The sequence below is a fragment of the Nelumbo nucifera genome, chromosome 6 (genome assembly GCF_055504915.1).
Source record: "Nelumbo nucifera cultivar China Antique chromosome 6, China Antique-T2T, whole genome shotgun sequence".
NCBI lineage: Eukaryota > Viridiplantae > Streptophyta > Magnoliopsida > Proteales > Nelumbonaceae > Nelumbo > Nelumbo nucifera.
Window position 1 is genome coordinate 48,437,323 of NC_142654.1, and position 24,024 is coordinate 48,461,346.

The window sequence follows — 24,024 nt, forward strand, 5'->3', positions numbered from 1 at the left end:
TACTAGCTGCTCTTCTAATGCAATGAAAGGAAGGCACACCTCTCTTGAAGCCACTCTTTCTCGTATAAAGTGTCTGTCTACCTCAATGTGCTTAATTCTATCATGCTGAACCGGGTTGTAAGCAATGTTAATAGCAGCTTGGTTATCACAATATAACATTAGTGGCTTGTCACATGAGACGCCCATCTCCTCAAGGAGAGATCTAAGCTATAACAACTTAGAAACCCCATGGGCTATAGCCCTATATTCTGCTTCAGCTAAAGATCTAGCAACCACTAATTGCTTTTTCCTCATCTAGGAAACAATATTCCCAACCACTATAGCACAATAGGCTGATGTGGACCTCCTATCATTAACATTACCTGCCCAATCAACATCTGTATATGCCTCTACCTTCATATGACTATGTTTAGCAAACAGTATGCCCTTTCTAGGAGTTCTCTTAAGATATCATAGTACTCTTTCTGTTGCAGCCATGTCTCTGGGAGCATACATGAACTGGCTTATTACACTTACAACATATGATATGTCCGGATGAGTCATACAAAGAGAAGTTTCCTCAACAATCTTTGAAACACTCCCTTGTTTAATAAAAGCTCTCCATCACCAGCTAAGAGTTTATGATTCACATCGATGGGGATGGAGGTAGGTTTAGCACCAAGTCTCCCAGTCCTAGTAAGAAGATCGAACACATATTTCTACTGAGAAATGAAGACACCTTTGGATCTAGCAACCTCAACGCCTAGAAAATACCGCAACTCCCCTAAGTCTTTGATCTCAAATTCAGAATTAAGGAACTTCTTAAGATTTATGTATCACTTCCAGTAAATAACAATGTCATCTACATAAACAACAATAAATGTGACCAAAGTATTTCTCCTCTCAAACCAAGCACGTGGAGATTGCTTCAAACCATAAAGTGACTTCTTCAATTTGCACACCTTGCCTTGCATCTCCTTACCATACATACTAGGGGGATGTTAGATAGTTATGCCCTTAGCTCCAATTAGATTGATGTACCTTTTGACATTTATTGTAAATGAATAAATAGATAATTGATTCATGCCATTGTTGTGTGTTTCTGTGTAATACCCTTAAACTGGACACTTATGAGACTCGTGTTAGTTTACAATCTTCACAGCCGTTGGATAGATCTGGGGAGATTTATCCTGCCAAGGCTGACACTGATGTACCGCCAAGTTGGTTGGGGTGGCTTGTCTCAGCTGCCAGGGTGAGACCTGAGGTACATTGTTATGGGCCCACGGAATAGGATCTCATCACGGGTCGGTCCACGGGGAAAACCTCTTGTTTTCCCTTGTTCCTCCCTTTTCTTGAGGAACCTATCTTGACGCCTTAATGGTGATTTGTTCAAGAGATCACCAAACTCTCCTCTGCTCTCTTTCTTGACTGAAATTTTCGATGATCTTATTCAATATTCTCAGCTCCTTAAATAGGAGATTACAAGAGATAAGAGTCCTACTTTTAGGAAGACTCCTTGCTAATTAGGAAGACTCCCTACTAATCTATCCTACTGAATTGATAAGATAAGATAAGATAAGACTCCCTTAATCCATCCTACCGAACTGATAAGATAAGACTCCCTACTAATCCATACTACTGAACTGATAAGATAAGAACACTGAATAGATAAGACTCTTACTAATCCCTACTACTGAAAGCAGATAAGGCAAGAATACTGAATAGATAAGATAGGATGAGAACACTAAATTGCTGTTGCTGAGAACACTAAATTACTGCTGCTGTTGCACTAAATTATTGCTGCTGTTGCCGGCGTCCACATCATACATGCAGTGTGGGTTTTCTTGAAACCTTGAACCGGACCAAAATTCCAGTATTGCCCTGGGCCTTGGAGATAGATGGGCAAAATTGGAATGTTACACCTGACCCCTAGACTCGATTATGGTACTACACTATGTATCGGATCGGGCTGTCTTTGATATGCCAATCAGTGAGATCCTTAGAGGGGGTCAAAACCTGGGTATGTTGGAACAATCCAAGAATTCATCTGAGTGGGTGATCATAGTGACAGGATCAACCCCTTTGTCGGAGAAAGTGAATGATCGGGGATGCACTCTCTCTGGTGGAAACCTAAACTGCTGGTAGTTTATTTCAACCGTTGAAATTTGTTTTTGCAAAATATATTTATATAGAGATATACATATATATATATATTATGGCTTCAAAATGTTTTGCAAAAGGTTTTAATTCCCGGGATCCATGTGAGTAGAGAGTGCAACACTGTTCCTTGCTACTGAGGGAGAGGTCCTCTCTTGTCGGGCAGTGTTTGATCATTATGGGTTGAGGGGTTAAGTGTAAGACCATTGAGGGTAATACTTGATGGGCTAATCTTGCATCTGCCCACAGTCCTTGGGTTTTCATAAGGTGGTTGGACCCAAGGACCATTTAGTGTAAATGTTGGGCCCATTAAGAGTCCATAGTGATAGACTCAGGGGTTCACTGTCTCCTACAGTGAATTCGGCCAAACCTTATAACAAAGGCTGAGCTGAACCCATGTGGCTGATGTGTAGATCAATGTTTGGGTTCCACGCCATACAAAGAGAGCCAACTGGGCAGCAGGTTAAGAGGTTAAGTGAGCACATAAACTTAATGGTCCTAAAGCCTAATTTCGAACTGGGTTAATTAGATTAATTAAATAGGGGCAGATTTGGGTTTGGATCAGTAGATAAGGATAAGAGGATAAGTCTTATCCACTTAAAGAGTCCAAACCCAAATAAAGATTTGGATCAGGAGACTCCTAATTTGATTAGGATTAAGCTGATCTTGAATTGCATAAGGATCCAAATAAAGATTTAGATCAGGAAACTCCTAATCAGATTAAGAGGTTGTCTCTTTAAGGCTATAAATAAGAGAGTAGGGCGAACATGAAAGACACCAGATACACCACAACAAACTGCAGAGTTATTCTCTGTTCTTGCCGCCTTTACCCAGTTCGATCTCCACTTGTGAGAGTGATCAAGAATTGTTCTTGATATTGCTTCTTGGTAGAAGAAGCAATATGAAGTCGTGCTCACCAGCCCTCTACTCCATTCTTGCTGAAGAATTCGGTTCTTGCTGAAAAGTCGTCCTGCTGATCCTGCTTCACCTCACACTGTGTCATCTTCAGTGGAAGCAGGTTTTGGTTTTCTCCTTGGGCGGAACACCTTCATTGGGAATTACTGCTACTTCGTATCAGGTATATCCCTCTCCTCCCTTTTGGTTTCAGACATGGTTCGGTTTGGTTCAAAATTGATCATTGAAATGCAGTTTTCTAAAATAGGGAATGCGATTCCTAGATGGGAGAGAGAAATTTTTGAAATTTCGCCCAACCTTCCTACAGGATTCGGCCATCCATATGATGGATCTCTCATCCCTTCAGTGGTATCAGAGCCAGGTTCAAATCTTGAACCGAATTAAACCAGATCTGGATCTGCGCAAATGGGCAGAAGGCGTTTTACTCGAATTTCTCAGTTAACGTTTTTTTTTTTTTTTTTTTTTTTTTTTTTTTTTTTCTGGGAAATCGGTTCCCAATTTTGGGCGAATGATCTGAAGTTAAATCTTTATTAATCTGATTTATATTTAGAATTGTTCTATATATTTTTCTTGGATTTTGAGCTATTCGTATAGTGGAGATCGAATTCTTTTATTGGTGCAAGAAATCTGCGCACCTGCTGATTTATTCTATTCATTCTTGGTCTGTAATTAATTTTAATTTTTTTCAATTTTAGACGGAATGTATAGGAATTCGAATCTGATGTAATATTAATAGAATAATTTGGTTTTCTATTTTTATTTCATTCGAAAACGAAACTGAAAGTGCAAAGGAGAGAATTTCGTAGATTCGGGTTTAGCGATCTGCGATTTGCAGTTTTGAAAACTGCATACTGTGAACTGATCTTTGTTTTGCAGGGTAGCAGCCTTGCGAACAACCCCCTTTTTGTTTGATTACTGATTCTTGAATGTCATCTATCAGTTGTTTAATTTCAGATCATCTTCTTGAATTGAATCTTGAATTAAACATCAAACCCTAGATCCATTCGAACCAGATTGGACCAAACTGGTTGGACTGAATCTATGGTTCGATGGGGGCTGTTCTCAGCCCTAAAATTTCCTATATGGGCCGAGGGATTGATGGTTAATTGCAAGATGCAATTCGACCCACATCTGTAAAACCCAGTTTTAATCTGTTAAAACTACTTTAGTCTAATTCAGCATAAATGCTATATGGGCTGAACTGCTCTTTGCAGTTCAACCCATATACCTACATAATATTAATTTGTAATATTATGGAATTAAATGGGCTTTATTTATGGGTTTTACAGTTATTTAATTGATTGGATCAATTATGGATTTCATACATGTGATGTGTGGATGTTTGATGTGCTACGTTTATGGGCCATAAGCACTTGGACCATGCTGATTCAATAGTGGCTCTTTCGCACACCATGGCTGAATGCACATCATTGCCATGGTGTCCATAGGATCATTGGTTGATCTCCCCGTTTGATGGGCCCCACATCATCTTCCTCCCCAAGAGGAACCGTGTGGAACCCTAGCCGTTTTAGGCCCACTTTGAATCTGGCTTTATGAAAGCCAGTGGGAGCCACTTTGGTTTGACCTAAATCAGATATAGGGGGTTTCGTTCCTTTTATTAAATATAAGTGCATGTGATAGGGAATTTCATATGATGAATTATCTAAAGGCCTTCCATCATTAGTATGAAGGTTGGTTGTATTGGTGGGTGGGGATGCACCATAAAATTGTGCTATCCAGCTAATGCAGTTGGCTGGATTGTTTCATGAGATGATAGGGGCGTCATAGACCGATGTGGGAGGGGCCTATCCTAAAATGGAACTCTCTCACGATACCTTGGCGTTCACGAACATGATGGGTGAGCACTTACTGGACAGAAAGGTTTAACCTAAAATGTCTATGAACCTTGTCTGACAGAGGCCAAAGGGAAAGCTCATAAGATGAGTGGATGATATCCTTCATAGAAGGTGGTGGGGTTTTGCAACTGAAACAATTGGCTCCATGCACCCCATGTGGTTTCCCACATTTCCAGAGATACATCTGTCTCCGTCACTGAGATTGGAGAGAATCTCAGAGATGCCTAAAATGGAAATGAAACATAGATTAAAAGCCCTTTCTATGTGATGACATGAATAAATTAGGTTGTGGATTTACAAATCTGCCTTGCCTTTACCAAAAATGGTAAACGGAAACTTCACCAAATTGTTGGATGATAACAAACTTAAGGGCCTTAATTATGTTGACTAGTTCTGAAACCTTATGCTGGTTCCGACGTCCGAAAAATTGGACAAAATTGCTAAGAACCCTGCTTCGGATCGTTCGGGTGACAAGGCTTCTAAGGCCCGAAGAAGAGAGTATCAAGAATGGGAAGAGAAAAACTCTCTTGCCCGATGTTATATTATAGCCTCTTTAGACAATCCGATACAGCGATAATTCGATAAGATCGAAGTGTCGAAAGATATATTGGATAGTCTGAAGACTATGTATGAAGAGCAGAACTGTTCTACTCGACAAACGTCTTAAAATTGTTTATGACCGCACAGATGACCGAGAACCAACAGGTTTATGACCATTGTGTAAAGATGATGGGTTATATTAATGAACTGGAGGCTCTCGGGTCGGGGCTAGATCATGATACCAAAATTGATGCTGTCATCAATTCCTTACCTCCGTCCTTCAATCAGTTTATCATGAATTACAACATGAATAAGCTAAACGTTAGCCTTCAGGAACTCAGCAATATGTTGCAAAGGGCTGAAAAACTGATTAAGAAGGTTAAGCCGATAGCCATGCTTGTTGAAGGTGGCAAATCGGGCAAGAAAAAGAGGAAGGCTAAAAGGAAGGCTTAGAAGAAGGGTAGCAAAACTAAAAAGCAGAAGAAAGATAAGGCATCGAATGCCTATCAGTTCTGCAAATAGACTGGCCACTGGAAGAGGAATTGTCCTCAATATCTGGAGACTAAGAAACAAGGTAATTTCGGATCTTTTATCATAAGAGACTAATTTGTTGGTCACTTCTGCTTCCTGGTGTATTGACTCCGGGGCTTCAACTTATGCGTGTAACTCACTGCAGGGATAAGCAGAAGTTTGAGTGACGGAGAAGTGACGCTCTACTTGGGGACTTCTGCAACAGTTGTAGTTACAGCCATAGGAACTGTAGAACTAGTTTTCAGAGAAGGAACAATTGTACTTAATAATTGTCTTTTCGTACCTAATTAAGAAGAAATTTGATTTCTGTCTCAAAATTGTGCATGGATGGTTATTCTATCTTATTTAGTAATGTGATTACTATTAAACGGAATAACAAATTCCTTGCATATGGAGAACTTGAGAACGGTCTCTATGTTCTCCATCCTTTTCTGGAAACAAACATTACCGAAACTACGTCGGAAATAATCCCCAAGAAGTGGACTCGTGATACAGTTAGTCCCACGTGCATGTGGCATTACCGACTTTGCCACATTAACATAGATCGTATCACAAGGTTGGTAAATGATGGTCCTTTGAATTTTTTAACCGTAAAAGATCTTCCAACCTGTGAACATTGCCTTTAGGGTAAGATGACGAAACGACCATTTACGGGAAAGCTTAAAAGATCTACAAGCACACTTGACTTTATACATACTGGTTATGTTAGGACACGTAACCAACACGTTTATTTTATAACCTTTACTGATGATTACTCATGGTATGGTTACGTGACATAAGTCTGAATCATTTGAAAAGTTCAAAGAGTTTAGACAAGAAGTCGAGAAACAGTTAGGGCGAGAAATTAAGACCCTTCGATCAGATCGAGGCGGCGGGTATCTCTTTGACGAATTCAGTGACTACTTAAAGGACAATGGGATAGTATCACAATTAGCTCCTCCTGCTACACCACAATCAAACGATGTGTCAGAAAGGAGAAATCGAACTCTATTAGGTATGGTTCGATCACTTCTCGTCCACTCAGATTTACCCACATCCTTTTGGGATTTCGCATTAGAGACTGCGATTTACGTGATGAACCGGGTTCCAACCAAATCCGTTCCAAGAACTCCATATGAGCTATAGACCGGTAAGAAACCAAGTGTGAGACACTTGAAAATTTGGGGTTGTCTAACACATGTTAAAAGAACTAATGCTGACAAATTGAAATCCAAGACCAGTCGTTGCCTATTTATAGGTTACCCCAAAGGCTCTGTAGGTTACTTGTTCTATGATCCAAAAGAGCAAAAGGTGTTTCGCAATCGAAATGCCCACTTCCTAGAGGAAGATTACATCTTGGATAATCATTATCAGGAAGTTGTTCTTGATGAGGAGAGCCCAGGAATAGTGGGAGATGTCCCACCAGCTCCAGAAAATATCCAACCTAGAAGATCTACTAGGGTTTCCAGGCCTCCAGTCCATTACGGCTATGACCAAGAAAGTTACTTGGTGGAAGCTATGACCAGTGAGGAGGATCCCATGACTTATTCTGAAGCTATGTTGGACATAGATTCCTTGAAGTGGGTAGATGCCATGAGAGATGAGATGGACTCAATTGAGACCAACGGAGTCTGGACTCTAGTAGATCCGCCCTGTGGGGTAAAGGCAATTGGTTGCAAATGGATCTATAAGATCAAGAAGGGCTCCGATGGTAAAGTTGAGACCTACAAGGCTCATCTTGTGACGAAAGGGTACACTCAGAAAGAGGGAATCGGTTATGAGGAAACCTTTTTGCCTATGGCCATGCTTAAATCCATTAGGATCCTGCTAGCTGTAACAGCGTGCCATGACTACGAGATTTGGCAAATGGATGTCAAAACCGCGTTCCTGAATGGAGATCTTACTGAAGATATCTATATGCAGCAACTGCAAGGTTTTATAGCTGCAGGTCAGGAACACACGGTATGTAAACTCAACCGATCCATATATGGACTTAAGCAAGTTTCTAGGATTTGGAGCAAACGGTTTGTCTCTACCGTCAAACAGTTTGACTTTGAGCGAAATCCGGATTAACCCTGTGTTTACAGGAAGACTAGTGGGGATAATGTTACGTTCTTGGTTCTGTATGTAGATGACATTCTACTTATTGGGAATGATGTAGGAAAGTTAGCTACGGTGAAAGTGTGGCTTTCACAACAATTCTCCATGAAAGATCTTGGAGAAGCCTCCTACATATTGGGTTTTCGACTTTATAGAGATAGATCGAAGAGGATAATAGGCTTGTTCCAGTCTGCTTACATTGACAAGATTGTCAAAAGATATAGTATGGAGAACTCCAAGAAAGGAAATGTTTCTTTCAGACACGGGGTCATTCTCTCCAAGGGTATGTCTCCTAAGACTCCCGAAGAGATTGAGGGCATGAAAGAGATTCCTTATGCCTCAGTCGTAGGGAGCATCATGTATGCCATGCTGTACACTCGTCTTGACATTTCTCAGGCAGTGAGTGTGGTAAGTAGATACCAATCTAACCCAAGGCAGGAGCATTGGATCGCTGTGAAAAACATATTAAAATACCTTCGAAGGACAAAAGAGTTTTGTCTGGTATTCGATGGTAGTTCACTACAGATCCAGGGGTATACTGATGCCGATTTCCAGTTAGATCCAGATGATAGAAAGTCTACATTTGGTTATATCTTCACGATAGGATCGTGTGTTGTTAGCTGGAAAACAGCAAACAGGGGTCCACTACAGATTCCACAACCAAGACCGAAAACATTGCCGCAAGTGAAGCTGCCAAGGAAGCCGTTTGTATGAAGAAGTTCATTCAGGAATTAGGAGTAGTTCCATCCAACACATCACCCATTCCATTGTTGTGTGACAACACTGGAGCCATTGCTCAGGCTAAGGAGCCACAAGCCCACTTGAAGTCGAAGCACATCGAGAGGAAGTACCATGTACTGCTGGAGATAGTTGGAAGAGGGGACGTCCTGATTCAGAAGGTAGCATCAGCATAAAATGTAGCAGACCCATTAACTAAGCCACTAACACAGAAAGTTTTTGAGAAACACGCGGAAAGCATGGGACTCCAGCTTATACCAGATTGCCCTAAGTGCAAGTGGGAGCTGTTAGACAGTTATGTGATGTGGACGCGTTTATTGGGAGGAAATACCACCGCCGGTAGCACCAGTGATCTGGTGTTCTCATCCTATCCAGTTCGACAACAACAGTATTCTTATCTCATCTTATCAGTCCAGTCTTATCTTATCTAATTACAGTTCTTATCTTATCTTATCAGTTCAGTAGGATAGATTAAGGAAGTCTTATCTTATCTTATTAGTTCAGTCTTATCTTATCAGTTTAATAGGATAGAGTAGTAGATTAGCAAGGAGTCTTCCTAAAAGTAGGATTCTACCTCTTATAATCTTCTATTTAAGGAGCTGATATTATTCAATAAAGGTATCGAAAATTTCAGTAAAGAAAGAGAGCAAAGGAGAGTTGGTGATCTCTTGAACAAATCACCTTCAGGGCGGCAAGATAGGTTCGTCAAGAAAAGGGAGGAACAAGGGAAAATAGGAGGTTTTCCCCGTGGACCGACCCGTGATGAGATCCTATTCTCGGGCCCTTAACAACTTGGTATCAGAGCAAGGCGTCATGGGTGATCTGGAGCAGTTGCCGTCCAGGGTCCATGAAATAGAGCACCGGCTCGAGGAGACCAACGCGGAGGTGCGCGAAATCAAGGACGATGTCCGGGAGTTACGACGCCTGATGGAGTTATTTCTTTCTAACAAGGAGAGGAACCCAGGAGGGGCGACAACCACTAACGGCCGCCGATCAGCCACGACAGAGTCATCCGGCGAACAGCAGATCGTCACCCAGGGAGCCGCGGTCATTCCCAAATACAGCAGGTTGGAATTCCCTTCGTACAACGGCACCGGGGATCCCTTGGGGTGGTTGTACCGATGTGAGCAGTTCTTCCGCAACCAACGGACAGACGACCGAGACAAGGTAAGCCTAGCCGCCTTTCACCTGACAGAGGAGGCGCAACTCTGGTTCTATCGATTGGAACAGGAGGAACCCGGTCTCAGTTGGACCCAGTTCAAATCCTACTGCCTTCTCAGATTTGGGCCCCCATTGACAAGCAACCCCTTAGGCGAACTGATCAACCTTAAACAAACGGGAACGGTGGCTGAATATTAGCGCCAGTTTCAGACCCTCCTTGCCAGAGCATCATCAGTACGTCCCGACCAGCAGGTAGACATGTTCACCGTAGGGTTAGCAGAATCCCTGAGGGTGGATGTGGAGATGCAGAATCCCCCCAACCTGGCTACGGCCATGAATCTAGTCCGCGCGTTTGAACGCAAGCTGCAACTTAGCCGCGGGACCTTCAGTATTGGACGGCCACCGACATCATGGGTACCCCCGAAAACACCCGGACTAACCCCGTCCTCTGCAGCCAGCCGAGAACAAAAGTCTCACACGAGCAGCGTTTCCAGATCGGCATCAAGTGTAGGAAGCAGTGTAGTGGCTCCCCCCATTAAGCGCTTGTCCAGGGCCGAGATGGCGGGCGAGGGGATAGTGTTTCAACTGCGACGATCTCTATTCGGCGGGACACAGGTGCAAGAGACTTTTCTGCCTCCTGGTGGATGAGCAAGAGGAAGACGAGGAGGAACCCTCAGCGTTCGAGCCCGAGATTTCTCTCCACGCAATCATCGGGATAAAAACCTCTCAGACCATGCAGTTGCAGGCACGGGTAGCAGGAAGACCGGTACGGATACTTGTTGACTCAGGAAGCACACACAACTTCGTAAGTGAGCAAGCTGCCCTTCAGTTGGAACTGCCAATGGAATTCAGGCCACAACTGCAGGTAGCCGTCGCAAACGGCGAAAGGGTTCACAACCCGGGAATCTGTAAGGACGTCATAATACAGGTCGAATCTGAATCATTCTCTGCTGATTTATTTGTGCTATCTTTGGATGGATTTGATATTGTTCTTGGGGTTAAATGGTTGATCACCCTAGGCCCAATTTTATGGGATTTCAGCGCCCTAACAATGACATCCCGCTTGAATGGAAAGCAAGTCTCTTGGCAGGGTAACAGGGTAAAGGCAAGAAAACCACAGGTTCATGCGCTTCAGGAAGAAACTATGCATACGGCGACTATGGAAGGGCTCCTCGCCGATTTTTCAGATGTGTTCCAAGACCCCAAGGGACTTCCTTCTACCCGAGCGTGCGATCATTGAATCCCTCTGGTCGCGGGTTCAAAACCAGTCGTCATCCGACCTTATCGCTACCCTCATCTGCAGAAGGACGAGATAGAAAAGCAATGTGCTGAAATGATGAAACAGGGTATCATACGCCCTAGCCGTTCTCCCTTCTCCTCGCTGGTACTGTTGGTAGCAAAACGGGATGGAACTTGGAGGTTTTGTGTTGACTACATAGAGCTCAATAATCGGACGGTCAAAGATAAATTTCCCATTCCCATCGTGGACGAGCTGTTGGACAAACTTCATGGTGCCCAGTATTTCTCAAAATTAGACCTCAGGTCCGAGTACTTCCAGGTCCGAATGGCTCCCCAAGACGTCGAGAAAACTGCCTTCAGAACTCACCACGACCACTTTGAGTTTTTAGTTATGCCATTCAGTCTCACAAATGCCCCATCCACATTCCAGTCCCTAATGAATGAGGTATTCCAATCCCATCTACGCAAATTTGTTTTAGTGTTCTTTGACGACATTCTAGTTTACAGTAAATCATGGGTAGAACATGTGCATCATCTGCGGACCGTTTTTGAGCTCCTGCACCAACACTAGCTCTTCCTTAAACGGTCCAAGTGCTCTTTTGGGGAGCGTTAGGTTCTTTACTTGGGACACGTCATCAACGGGCAAGGTGTAACGGTGGACAGTTCCAAAATTCAAGCTATCAAGGAATGGCCCAAGCCCCCATCCGCCAAGGCTCTACGCGGGTTCCTGGGCCTGACAGGTTACTACTGCAAATTTGTGCAGAATTATGGCCTGTTGGCTGCCCCGTTAACCAACCTACTAAAGAGGAATGCTTTTCGTTGGGACGACGCAGCCAATGCAACTTTTGCAAATCTAAGAGATGCCCTCTCCTCCACCCTAGTTCTGCAATTACCGAACTTCGATCTCGAGTTTACAGTCGAGTGCGATGCATCCGGAATAGGGATTGGGGCTGTATTACAACAACAAGGGCATCCGATTGCCTTCTTCAGCCGTAAACTGGCCGACCGACACTTAAAACTACCAGCCTATGAGCGCGAACTGATTGGGCTAGCCAGAGCCGTCCAACACTGGAGACCGTACTTGTGGGGGAGGTCATTCGTCGTCAAAACCGATCACTACAGCCTCAAGTACTTGTTGGAGTAGCGACTTACCAGTTCTCCTCAACAACATTGGATTAGCAAACTACTTGGTTTTGATTTCCGGGTAGACTACAAGGCGGGATCCTTGAATCGGGTCGCTGATGCGTTATCTAGGCGTGATGAGGACACTATGCTTCTGTGTGGAATTCCCAGCCTCGCATCACCCTGTTAGACATCAAGAAGGTGATGCCGCAATCACCAGAATGGACGACCCTTGTTCAGAAAATTCAGTCCGGAGCCACCGACTCCAATTGGTCCCTTCATGACGGGTTGGTACTGTATAAAGGTCGAGTACATCTTCCACCGGATTCCTCTTTAATCCCTTCCATCATCTCCAGTATTCATAACTCCACCCTCGAAGGCATTCAGAAGACGCTGCATTGCGTCCAAGCTGATTTCCATTGGCAAGGTATGAAGGCTTCTATTAGGGACTTTATCCAAAATTGCTCCACGTGTCAACAGCACAAATGGGAAAACCTGCACTCGGCTGGCCTCCTTCAGCCCCTATCGATTCCAACACAAATCTGGGCTGATATCTCCATGGATTTCATCGAGGGACTACCCAAGGTAGGCGGGAAAGCAGTTCTGTACGTGGTGGTGGATCGCTTCTCGAAATATGCCCATTTCATCCCTCTGTCACACCCGTACAACGCCACTTCAGTCATCCACGTTTTCTTTACGCATGTTTTCCGTTTACATGGGCTACCGGAATCTATTGTCAGCGACAGGGACCCAGTTTTCACTAGTGCCTTCTGGAAGGAACTGTTTCGACTACATTGCACCACCTTAGCTTTTTCCTCCGCGTATCATCCTCCGTCCAACGGACAAACGGAGGTAGTGAACCGCACGATCGAGATGTATCTTCGTTGTTTTGTTGGAGATCAACCGCGACGGTGGGTGGATTGGCTTCCTTGGGCCGAATACTGTTACAACACTGCCTATCATTCTCCCTCGGCATGACTCCATTTCGCGTCGTCTAAGGCTGGGACCCTCCTCGCTTGTTATCCTATGTACCCGGTTCTACTCGTTTGGAGGAGATTGATCGATCTCTACAAGAGCGCGATGCCCTTCTAGTTGACGTATCTCTTCGCTTACAACAGGCACAGCTCCGCATGAAGCAGACCTATGACCAACACCATTGAGAATTGTCATTCGAACCGGGACAGTTTGTTTGGTTGAAGCTTCAGCCCTACCGGCAACGCTCCTTGAGTCGCAGGGCTGCCCCTAAATTAGCCCCTAAATTTTATGGGCCCTTCAAAGTTTTGCGACGGATTGGTACGGTTGCATACCAGCTGGAACTGCCAGAGCACAATCGGATCCATGATGTTTTCCACATCTCCTTGCTCAAACCATTTAAGGGTGTTCCTCAGGACAAAGTTCCCCCCTTGCCACCCTTGAAAGAAGGCAAACTCGTTCCCCAACCTCGGGCCCTTGTTCGCTCCAGAATCAATCGAGGTATTCGGGAAGTTCTGGTGGAATGGGACAGCCTACCGTCAGCCGAAGCCACCTGGATCCCCTTGACTGAGTTCCAAGACACATATCCCGAGTTCGAGCTTGAGGACAAGCTCGTAGTCTAGGAGGGGAGTAATGATGTGGACGCGTTTATTGGGAGGAAAGACCACCGCCGGCAGCAGCAGCAGTGATATGGTGTTCTCATCCTATCCAGTTCGGCAGCAACAGTATTCTTATCTCATCTTATCAGTCCAGTCTTATCTTATCTAATTACAGTTCTTATCTTATCTTATCAGTTCAGTAGGATAGATTAAGGAAGTCTTATCTTATCTTATTAGTTCAGTCTTATCTTATCAGTTTAATAGGATAGAGTAGTAGATTAGCAAGGAGTCTTCGTAAAAGTAGGATTCTACCTCTTGTAATCTTCTATTTAAGGAGCTGATATTATTCAATAAAGGTATCGAAAATTTCAGTAAAGAAAGAGAGCAAAGGAGAGTTGGTGATGTCTTGAACAAATCACCTTCAGGGCGGCAAGATAGGTTCGTCAAGAAAAGGGAGGTCCTATTCTCGGGCCCTTAACATTATGCCCTTAGCTCCAATCAGATTGATGTACCTTTTGAAATTTATTGTAAATGAATAAAGTACATAATTGATTAATGTCATTGTGGTGTGTTTCTGTGTAATACCCTTAAACTGGACACTTGTGAGACTCGTGTTAGTTTAGAATCTTTACAGCCGTTGGATAGATCTGGGGAGATTTATGCTGCTAAGGCTGACATTGATGTACCGCCAAATTGGTTGGGGTGGCTTGTCTCAGCTGCCAGGGTGAGACTTGAGGTACATACAGTGTGGGTTTTCTTGAAACCCTGAACCGGACCAAATATTCAGTATTGCCCTGGACCTTGGAGATAGATGGGCAAAACTGGAATGTTACACCTGACCCCTAGACTTGATTAGCAGATAAGGATAAGAGGATAAGTCTTAACCAGTTAAAGAGTCCAGATCCAAATAACTCCTAATTTGATTAGGATTAAGCTGATCTTGAACTGCAGATAAGATAAGGGATTATCCTTATCACTTAAAGAGTCCAGATCCAAATAAAGATTTAGATCAAGAAACTCCTAATCAGATTAGGTGGTTGTTTGTTTAAGGCTATAAATAAGAGAGTAGGGCGGACATGAAAGACACCAGATACACCACAACAAACTGTAGAGTTTTTCCCTGTTCTTGCCACCCCTACCCAGTTCGACCTCCACTTGTGAGAGTGATCAAGAATTGTTCTTGATATTGCTTCTTGGTAGAAGAAGCAATTTGAAGTCGTGCTCACTAGCCCTCTACTCCATTCTTGCTAAAGAATTCTGTTCTTGCTGAAGAGTCGTCCTGCTGATCTTGCTTCACCTCACACTATGTCATCTTCAGTGGAAGCAGGTTTTGGTTTTCTATTTGGGTGTGAACACCTTCATTGGGAGTTACTGCTATTTCGTATCAAGTATATCCCTCTCTTCCCTTTTGGTTTCAGATTTGGTCCGGTTTGATTCAAAATTGATCATTGAAAATGCAGTTTTCTAAAATAGGGAATGCGATTCCTAGATGGGAGAGAGAGAAATTTTTGAAATTTCGCCCAACCTTCCTACAGGGTTCGGCCATCCATATGATGGATCTCTCATACCTTCAGGAGGGACAAATATACTTCTTCATTGAGGTCACCATCTGGGAATGCAATCTCAACATCAAATTGATAAAGGGGCCCATCATTGCTTATTGCCAAAGATAAAAGAACCCTTATAGATGTGTCTTATATCTCTCAATCTATCTCATACACCTAGGTTTATTCCTTGGCAACTAGACGTGTCTTATATCTCTCATTCGACCCATCAACATGATACTTGATAGGGTAAGTGCATTTACACCCAACAGGTTCATTCCCAACTGCCAAATCAACAATTTCCCGGGTATTCTTTTTATAAATTGCTTTTATTTCATTCCTCATAGCATCCTTCCATTCTGGTTTGGCTAGGGCTTCGGTCACTGACTTAGGAATGGGTTGAGAGGAAATAGAAGCTAGAAAGGAATAGTAGGATGGAGATAACAGGTTGTAAGAAAGATGTTTGGAAATACAATGAGTTGTACATTTCCGCTTACCTTTTCTCACAACAATGGGAAGGTCATGATTTGGAAGCGGGGGTGTTGGTGGTAGAGATGTTGGACCTGTCCTCTCTTTAGTGGTTAGAAGCGCTTGAGGCTCAACTAGAGATGTAGTCATGTAGGAACAACTTGTGTCTACCTTAGTCTTTGCTGTTGGTACAACCTCTGGAGAATAGGATGAGTGGTTAAATAGTAGGTCTAGTAGTAGGAGGAGGAGGAACAAGAGGAGATCTAGAAGGAGAGGAATCCTCTACGGGAGTGGGAGTAACTGTGGAAGGCTCAACATAGGACTTAATCAGAGCCGACAAAGGAAGGGACGAAGAAAACTATTCAGGAGGACTCTCCACATTAGAAGGATGATTATAAAAGGGAACTGATTCTACAAAGGTGACATCCATGGAAACAAACCGGGAGCCATTAATGGGATTAAAACAATAGTACCCTTTCTGTGTGGAGGCATAACCAAGAAAGATACACTTCCGAGCCTTGGGTTCAAACTTATGTCTCTTGGAGCTGGGAATGTGGACATAAGAGATGCAACCAAAGACACACAGAGGAATGGAGAAGACCTCAACACCGGGAAATAGGACACCAAAAGGAGACTTTAACCCAAGACTCAGGAAGGCATATGGTTAATAAGATAAGTGGCTGCTAAAACTGCATCCCCCCAAAATTTCATAGGAACATGGGTAGAAAAAAGAATACTCCTTGCAATTTCCACAATATGTCTATTTTTCCTCTCCACTACATTTTATTGTGGAGTACATGCACAAGAACTTTGATGAACAACCCCAAATTTTTCAAGATAAGAAGTAAGGTCCTTCTCAAAATATTCCTTAGCATTGTTTGATCAGAATATTTTGATGCGAGTATCAAACTGAGTGAGGATATATTCGTGAAATTGTTGCACAAATTTAGGCACTTCAGCATGAGAGCGCATAATGTAGATCCAGGTATATCGTGAAAAATCATCAATAAACAAGATGAAATATTTATAGCCACCCATACAAGGTAAATGGCAAGGCCCCCACACATCAGAGTGATTAATATTACAAGGAATAGTCGATCTTTGACTGCTTTCAGGATAAGTGTTCTTACAATGCTTTGAAAACTCAAAACTCACAATGTAGACTCGACAAACTTATTCCTTTAAAGAATTCTGGAAACAACTGATTCAATGAAGAAAAAGATAATTAACCCAAATGATAATGACATAACATAAAACGGCTTGTGGAAACTATAACAAAAGCAGTTCTTCGAGGTTGTACTTGGCTTTGCTCAGGCATGTCTAACAGATATATCCCATTCACCTTATGGCCACTCGCAATCACCTTTTGAGATTTCATGTCCTGAAAAACACAATACAAAGGATAAAAGGTCACACCGCAATTCGGGGATTTAGTTAAATTACTAACTGAAAGCAAAATGGTATCATAATTTTCAAGGCGCCAAGGTGAGACTCAGCAATAGGGGGACGCCTTGTCGCCTAGTTGCCTAGGTGATGGTTTTTTTAAGCAAAAACTACATATCCTAGAGTAGTTTCCTAGGTTCCATAACCATCTTTGATTAATAACTATCCATAATTTTCATAACAAAATTATAAACTTCATGTTTAAGTCTAGAAAATCAACATATTTATGAGAAGAAAAAGAAGAAAGAAAAGAAGAAGAAATGCATTGATTAGACAAAATTTTAAGTTCCTCCCTTACGTATTGGTTCATATTTTGAAGTTTTTGTGGTTTCAATATAGAAGTTAGCAATGTTTGTGTTGATTAAACCCTCACAAATAAGAAAATAATAAAAAGAAATTAGTTTATTAACACAAAAAATGAATATTTTTGTTTAATAATGTCTATTTTATAATTATAATCTCAAAAAAAAAACAATATAAAAGTATTTTATAAGACAATATACAAACTACTTGGTGACTGGGCGAGGCAAGCCTCTAACGGCGCCTTGTTGCCTAGGCATTGCCTTGACAACTATGATTGGTATTAAGTTTAGGCACATGGAGAACAAATGATAAGGTTAGGGCATGTGATGTTTTGATGTTTCCCTTTCCTGTGATAGGGGCAAGAGAGCCATCAACAAAGGATTTTTTTTCTCGGTCAGAAAGGAGCTAGTAATAGGTGAACAAGTGTGAAACAATAGTCATGTGGTCAGAGGCACCAGAATCAATTATTCAATGGATTTTATGAGCACTTGAGATAAGAGCATGATTTATAGTGGCACGAATACCTGGGTGCGCATATGCAAAGGAATGAACTGTCTTTGATGAAGTAGATGTTGTAAACTCCAAATGACTGATTATTCAGCCATACTTCTCATATTCAGCCCTGACAGTTGCAAGTTGCTCTCCCATTAACTTCTCACCATTCTGCCCCTGTTCACTCTATGAGGAGGTGGCTACATTTGCATTTCCACCTTTTCCACTCTCAATCATTTTTCTATTATTTTCTTTCTTGAGTTTAGCAGGTATAAGCTCTAGGTGCAACTTCCAATAGGTGTCTTTAGTATGTTTTTCTTTCAGTACTCATAGATAACATCTTTCTTTCCAGTGTTGACCTTCAACTTCATCCCGACATTAGCATAGCGATCAACCTGTGGCTCTACAAATTGAACCTGTCTTCTTCTCTTCTCACTGCTCACCATAGAATAAGCCAAAACATTCTGCCTCAAAATATCATACTCCAGATTGAGTATAGTGAGGAACTGAAAGACCCGATTTCTCTCTGCCAACTTCCTGTGTGTTTTTGCGTCCTTTATACAACCCTAAACAACAATCTCCATCAAATCAATCTCCTACTGAAGAGATATCAGCATGGAAAGTAGACGACTAAGGGAATCCTCCCTGTCTTAGAATATTTACATAATTCTTTAATTTGTAGGCCCGGGCAACATTCAGCTTTTGGGAATATCTCCATGACACTATCCCACACTTCGTTTGCAGTTTCCATCCGCAAGTGATTTAAAAGGCGCACCTCAAGCACGCCTAGGCGCACCTCAAGCACGCCTAGGCGCACAAGCGAGGTGCATTTTAGGGTAGGCGCCTCGCCCAGGTCCTAAGCGTAGCCCTTTCAAAAGCCGCACGCCTGGTGCTTCAGCCCAGGCTTGCACCTTTTCAAAATTTGACGCTTTTTTTTTTCTTTTTTTGAACCTAGCGGCTGGGTCGGGGGCTCCACCCCTGACTTCCGTGCCACGCCTCCCGAGGCAAGCCCAAACAAGTCCATGTTAGGGTCTTAAATTCTTAGTTCTCACACAAAAAATAATGATTTTATAATTTTAATTAATGTTGTTCATTCATTCATCCTAATAAAATATCTTCTTAGAAAGGAATTAAAATTATAAAATCATTATTTTTTGTGTGAAAACTAAGAATTTAAGACCCTAACATGGACTTGTTTGGGCTTGCCTCGAGGGGCATGACACAAAGGCGGATCGTAGAATCAGGAATGTAATATGTTTTACATCACATTAGCTACTTGAAGTAATGCAATTGAGGAAAAAAAGAGATTGTGGGTTTTACATGTTTGAAAATGTTTTATATGTTTGATTTTATTTTTAAATTCTCATATGAATATGCTTTACATGTTATGTTTATGTATTTTAATTTTGGATAATAGGTTTTTAAAATTATTTATTTTAAAATTTAAGTTTATATTTTTTATTAATATTATGTTTAATATTTTTTTTTGATTTTTTGGCATTTTTTTATTTTTCTGACATTTAGTTTATTTTTTATGATTTTTTTATTTTTTATTTTTGCACCTTGCTTCAAAAAGGTGTGTGCCTCACCTTGTGCTTTTTTGCGCCTTGCGCTTTTAAAATACCTAGTACTGACTGTTATGTGGCTGTATAGAGTTCACTAACCAACCCAATACTGTGTAGTTTTCTTGCATCCACCTTTCATAGGTAGGGTCGTCCTCCTCCAGTTTCTTATTGTCCTGGTAATGTACCTCCATTTCCCTCTACTACACATCTATTTTAATTGACTGATACCAGGTTAAATAATTGGTTCCATCCAACTTCATAGTGGTCACTATCCCTAACGGAGTCTCCACAAGCCCCCCATATCTAAGCCTAGAATTTGTGGCATATTTGGCTTCTCCTCTAGTTTGATCCATCGAGTGAACGAATGCAAACGAAAATCAAATTAAGGTTTTACTAGGCTAGATTTGCTATTTCAAGCAAAGAACTGCTCTTTAATCACCCAAAACTAGGGTTTCATAAGACCCGACAGGATGTGAGGAGAGAAAGTTCAACTGCTCCTACCAGAGGTTTCAAAACTCTGTCCAACACAAACCACCTTAATAGAAATCAAAGAGCTCCCCTTTGATCCCTAAGTGCTAGCTTCAAAGTGTCTCTAGGACCTGTAACAAGATTTCTCTAGTTATCTAGGGTTTTTGGGAAAAAGCTCCAAGAACCTGCCTTGGGCTTCAACTAAGGATGAAAGTCTCCACAAAACCTCTCCAAAAACCCTCCTAACTGGGCTAGATAAGCTATTAATTGATCAGCCAACCAGTTCTCATTGTGTATGGGCTAAGAAAGGAGAAAGATATTGAAGGTGAGAACCCGTTCTGATACCAAGTTGTGAAACACACTTGCAACAATCTGAATAAAGAAAAACCAAACAAAAGAGAAGAAGAAGATTGGAGATAGAAAAGTAAAGGAGGAAGAAGATGGAAGAAAGGGAAGAACAAGAGAGAGAGTTTTAGACCTCTTCCCAATGATCTCTTTTATTCTTTTGTTGTAAAAAATAAAGACAATTACATGAGTGCCCTTAGTAGGGCGTCCATCACTAAAGACAACAATAAAAAGCAATAAAAAAAAAAAAAAATAGGCCCATAACTAAGGCCCACCACCTACTAAAACAAGTTATATGAAAGAATGGTAGGATCCATCGTATGGACGCCAAAAAGGTTGCGGAATGGGTGGGCGAATTTCAAAAATTTCCTACCTTCCAACTGGGAATCGTATTCCCTGATTTTAGAATCAAGATTCAAGGATCCTACTTGAACCAAACCAGACCAGATCTGAACCAAGAACAAAGGGAAGGGTTATACCTGATACAGAGAATCAAGATCTCCCAACGTCGGTGTTCACGCCCAAAGAAAGATCCAAGATCAGCTCTCGCTGAAGATGACACAACGATGGTGGGGCAGAACCAACAGTGTACGTCCCACGTACCGAACTCTTCACAAGAATCTGTTGGAGGCTTAGAGCACCGAACCAAACCAGTCTTTCAGCAAAGACTGATATCAAGAACAAGCTTCTTGATCCTCCCTTCAAAGGAGTTCGAACCAAGCAGTAAGGTGGCGGCGTCTGGAGGAGTTCCTAAGGCTAAAAGTGGCGTGGATGCAGATTTGAGCTTAGGGAAAGTGAGATCCTTTCTCAGATTGCAGAAGATGTAACTGCAAAACCCTAGGTCGAATTCTTGTAATTCTAGATTAGGGTTTCCTCCTTTCTTAGTGATTAAGAAACCTCCTAATCCCATTAGGAGTTATCCCAATCCAAATCTGTATTTGGATAGGGGATAATCTTAATCCTATCTGTAGATTAGATCAGCCCACTCCTGATCTTATCAGGAGGTTAATCTTAATCCTATCTACAGATTCGCCCCCTTAAGTGAGTGATCATATCAACCTAGGTCGAAATGGGCTTTTAGGCCCAATAAGAAAACAATGCTCAATAAGTTTCCAAACTGCTGCCCAGTTGGGCTTCTTTGTATGGCGTGGGACCCAAGCATTGATCTACACATCAGCCACATAGGTTCGGCCCAGCCTTTATTACAAGGCCTAGCCGAATTCACTAGCCGAATTCACTGGAAAGCCCAGTGAACCCCTTGAGCCCATCACATGGACTCTATGGGCCCAACACTTACACTAAGTGGTCCCTGGGCCAAGCCATCTTATAAAACCCAGGGACTGTGGGCAGATGCAAGATTAGCCCATCAAGTATTACCCTAAATGGCCTTACACTTAACCTCTCAGCCCATAATGATCAAGCACTGCCCAACAAGAGAGGGCCTCTCCCTCGGCTGCAAGGAACAGTGCTGCACTCTCTACTCACATGGATCCCGGGAATTAAAACCATTTGCAAACATTTTGAAACCGTATATAAGTATATATCATATATATATATATAAATTTGCAAAAATAAATTCCAACGATTGAAATCAATTGCCGGCAGTTTGGTTTCCATCAGAGAGAGTGCATCCCCGATCATTACCTTTGTCTGACAAGGGGCTGATCCTGTCACTATGATCACGCACTCAGATGAATTCTCAGACTGTCCCAGCATACCCAGGTTTTGACCCCCGCTAAGGATCTCACTGATTGGCATATCAAAGACAGACCAATCCGACACCTAGTGTAGTATCATAATCGAGTCTAGGGGTCAGGTGTAACTTTTCAGTTTTGCCCATCAATCTCCAAGGTGCAGGGCAATACTGTAAATCTGGTCCGGTTCAAGGATTCAATTAATCCTACACTGCGTGTGCCTTGGGTCTTACCTTGGCGGCTGAGGCAAGCCATCCCAACATTTGGCAGCACACCAGTGTCAGCCTTGGCAGGATAAATCTCCCCAGACTTATCCAACGGCTGTGAACATTTAAAACTAACACGAGCCTCATTAAGTGTCCAGTTTTAGGGTCTTACACAGAAGCATACCACACAACATGAATCAAACATGTACTTTATTTATTTACACTAAATATCAAAAGTACATCAAAACTGATTGGAGCTAAGGGCATACAAAACTGTCTAACATTATAAACATAACTTAAAGAAAAATAAAGAAATTAAGACCCATTCGGCCCATTCTCACTACATTGTGAAAGCAAATTCACTAGGTTATTTTCTTTTTCATTGGGTCTTCTTGATTTAGTGGATTTCTTTGTGTTTTTCTCCCAATTTAACCCCTTAAATCAAGAATCAAATGGTTTATTTGATGCAATGACTTTCTTGAGTAATAGAGCAACCCTTTCTACACCTTGTTTGGCAATTTTATAAGATGTGTTCATCAGATTCTTTGTAATTGTGACTTCCAGATCAAACTTGGGTCTCAATACTATTTCTACATGGAGACACAAACTGCACTTGCTGTACCAGATGAAGATAATTGCATGGTGGTTTATAGTTCAACTCAGTGTCCTGAGAATGCCCAGATTGTAATTGCAAGATGTCTTGGTGTTCCTAACCATAATATCCAAGTGATTACAAGAAGGGTTGGAGGAGGTTTTGGTGGAAAGGCCATAAGGGCAATACCTGTGAGTATTTTTTTTAAATTTTAAAACTGAAATTTTTTTAAAGAAATACTTATTTCTTCTTGTGTTTTGTTCATACTTTTAATTTCCTTATTAAAATTGTACTTTTAATTATAAAAGTAACTAAATTGAAATGATATAGAACTTCCCCAAGTGATCCACTAATAAACCAAAATGTCTGGTTAATGTGATCACCTGTTTCACTGAGCCATAATTTCTGCTAAATGGTTTTTTAACCAATCTTCATAGCTTGGAATTGATAGGATATGCTTAAAAAAACGAAAAAGAAAAAAGGAAAAGAAAAAAGATATTGTCATGTGGATACTCTAGTTAAATACATGTGCCTGTCACTTGTACCTATGCTATTAAGAGAGTCTTGATTTATTGTTCCTCTGGTTTACTAGTAGGCCCTTTAATCAATATGTTCTATATATAAGTAAGGATGAATTCCACATCAGATTTCCTACTCTCCCTATCCCCTCAAAATGTCCTCCTTTTTCTGAGCTTTCAGATAAATAAAATAATGTAAAGTCACTTTGATTGTCCATTGTCTTCTCTCATAATGAAACACAACTTCTACTTGTCTGGTACAGAAACAATATTTCAAAAAACAAATCAGAAATTAATGATTGAAGAGAAAGTAACTTCTTTTCATGCAAACATATCTGCATGATGTTATCCAAGATGGAAGGGAGATGGAAGGAGCTTCATACTGGCAACAAAATGGAGGGAGGTTACAAAAGAGAAGAAAAGATTGCTGTTCGAAGAATCTGGTGGAGGTTCAGCTTTGATGATCAGGGGCTTGGCGAATAGGTGAGGTGAGCCTCC

The 24,024-nt window shown here is 41.8% G+C and overlaps 1 protein-coding gene across 7 annotated transcripts in view; it reads left to right on the forward strand.

Moving 5' to 3' along the window:
* The window catches only part of LOC104590647 (abscisic-aldehyde oxidase-like), a 91,177-nt gene that overhangs the window by 25,590 nt on the left and 41,563 nt on the right, over positions 1 to 24,024 (forward strand). For 6 of the 7 annotated variants that reach the window (XM_088889828.1, XM_019196550.2, XM_010249365.3 and 3 more), the window contains exon 5: positions 22,981 to 23,199. The exons of the other annotated variant lie outside the window; for it this stretch is intronic. In XM_088889828.1, coding sequence (XP_088745954.1) covers positions 22,981 to 23,199 — 219 coding nt within the window. The remainder of the gene's footprint in view (positions 1 to 22,980; positions 23,200 to 24,024) is intronic. 7 annotated transcript variants of the gene reach the window in all.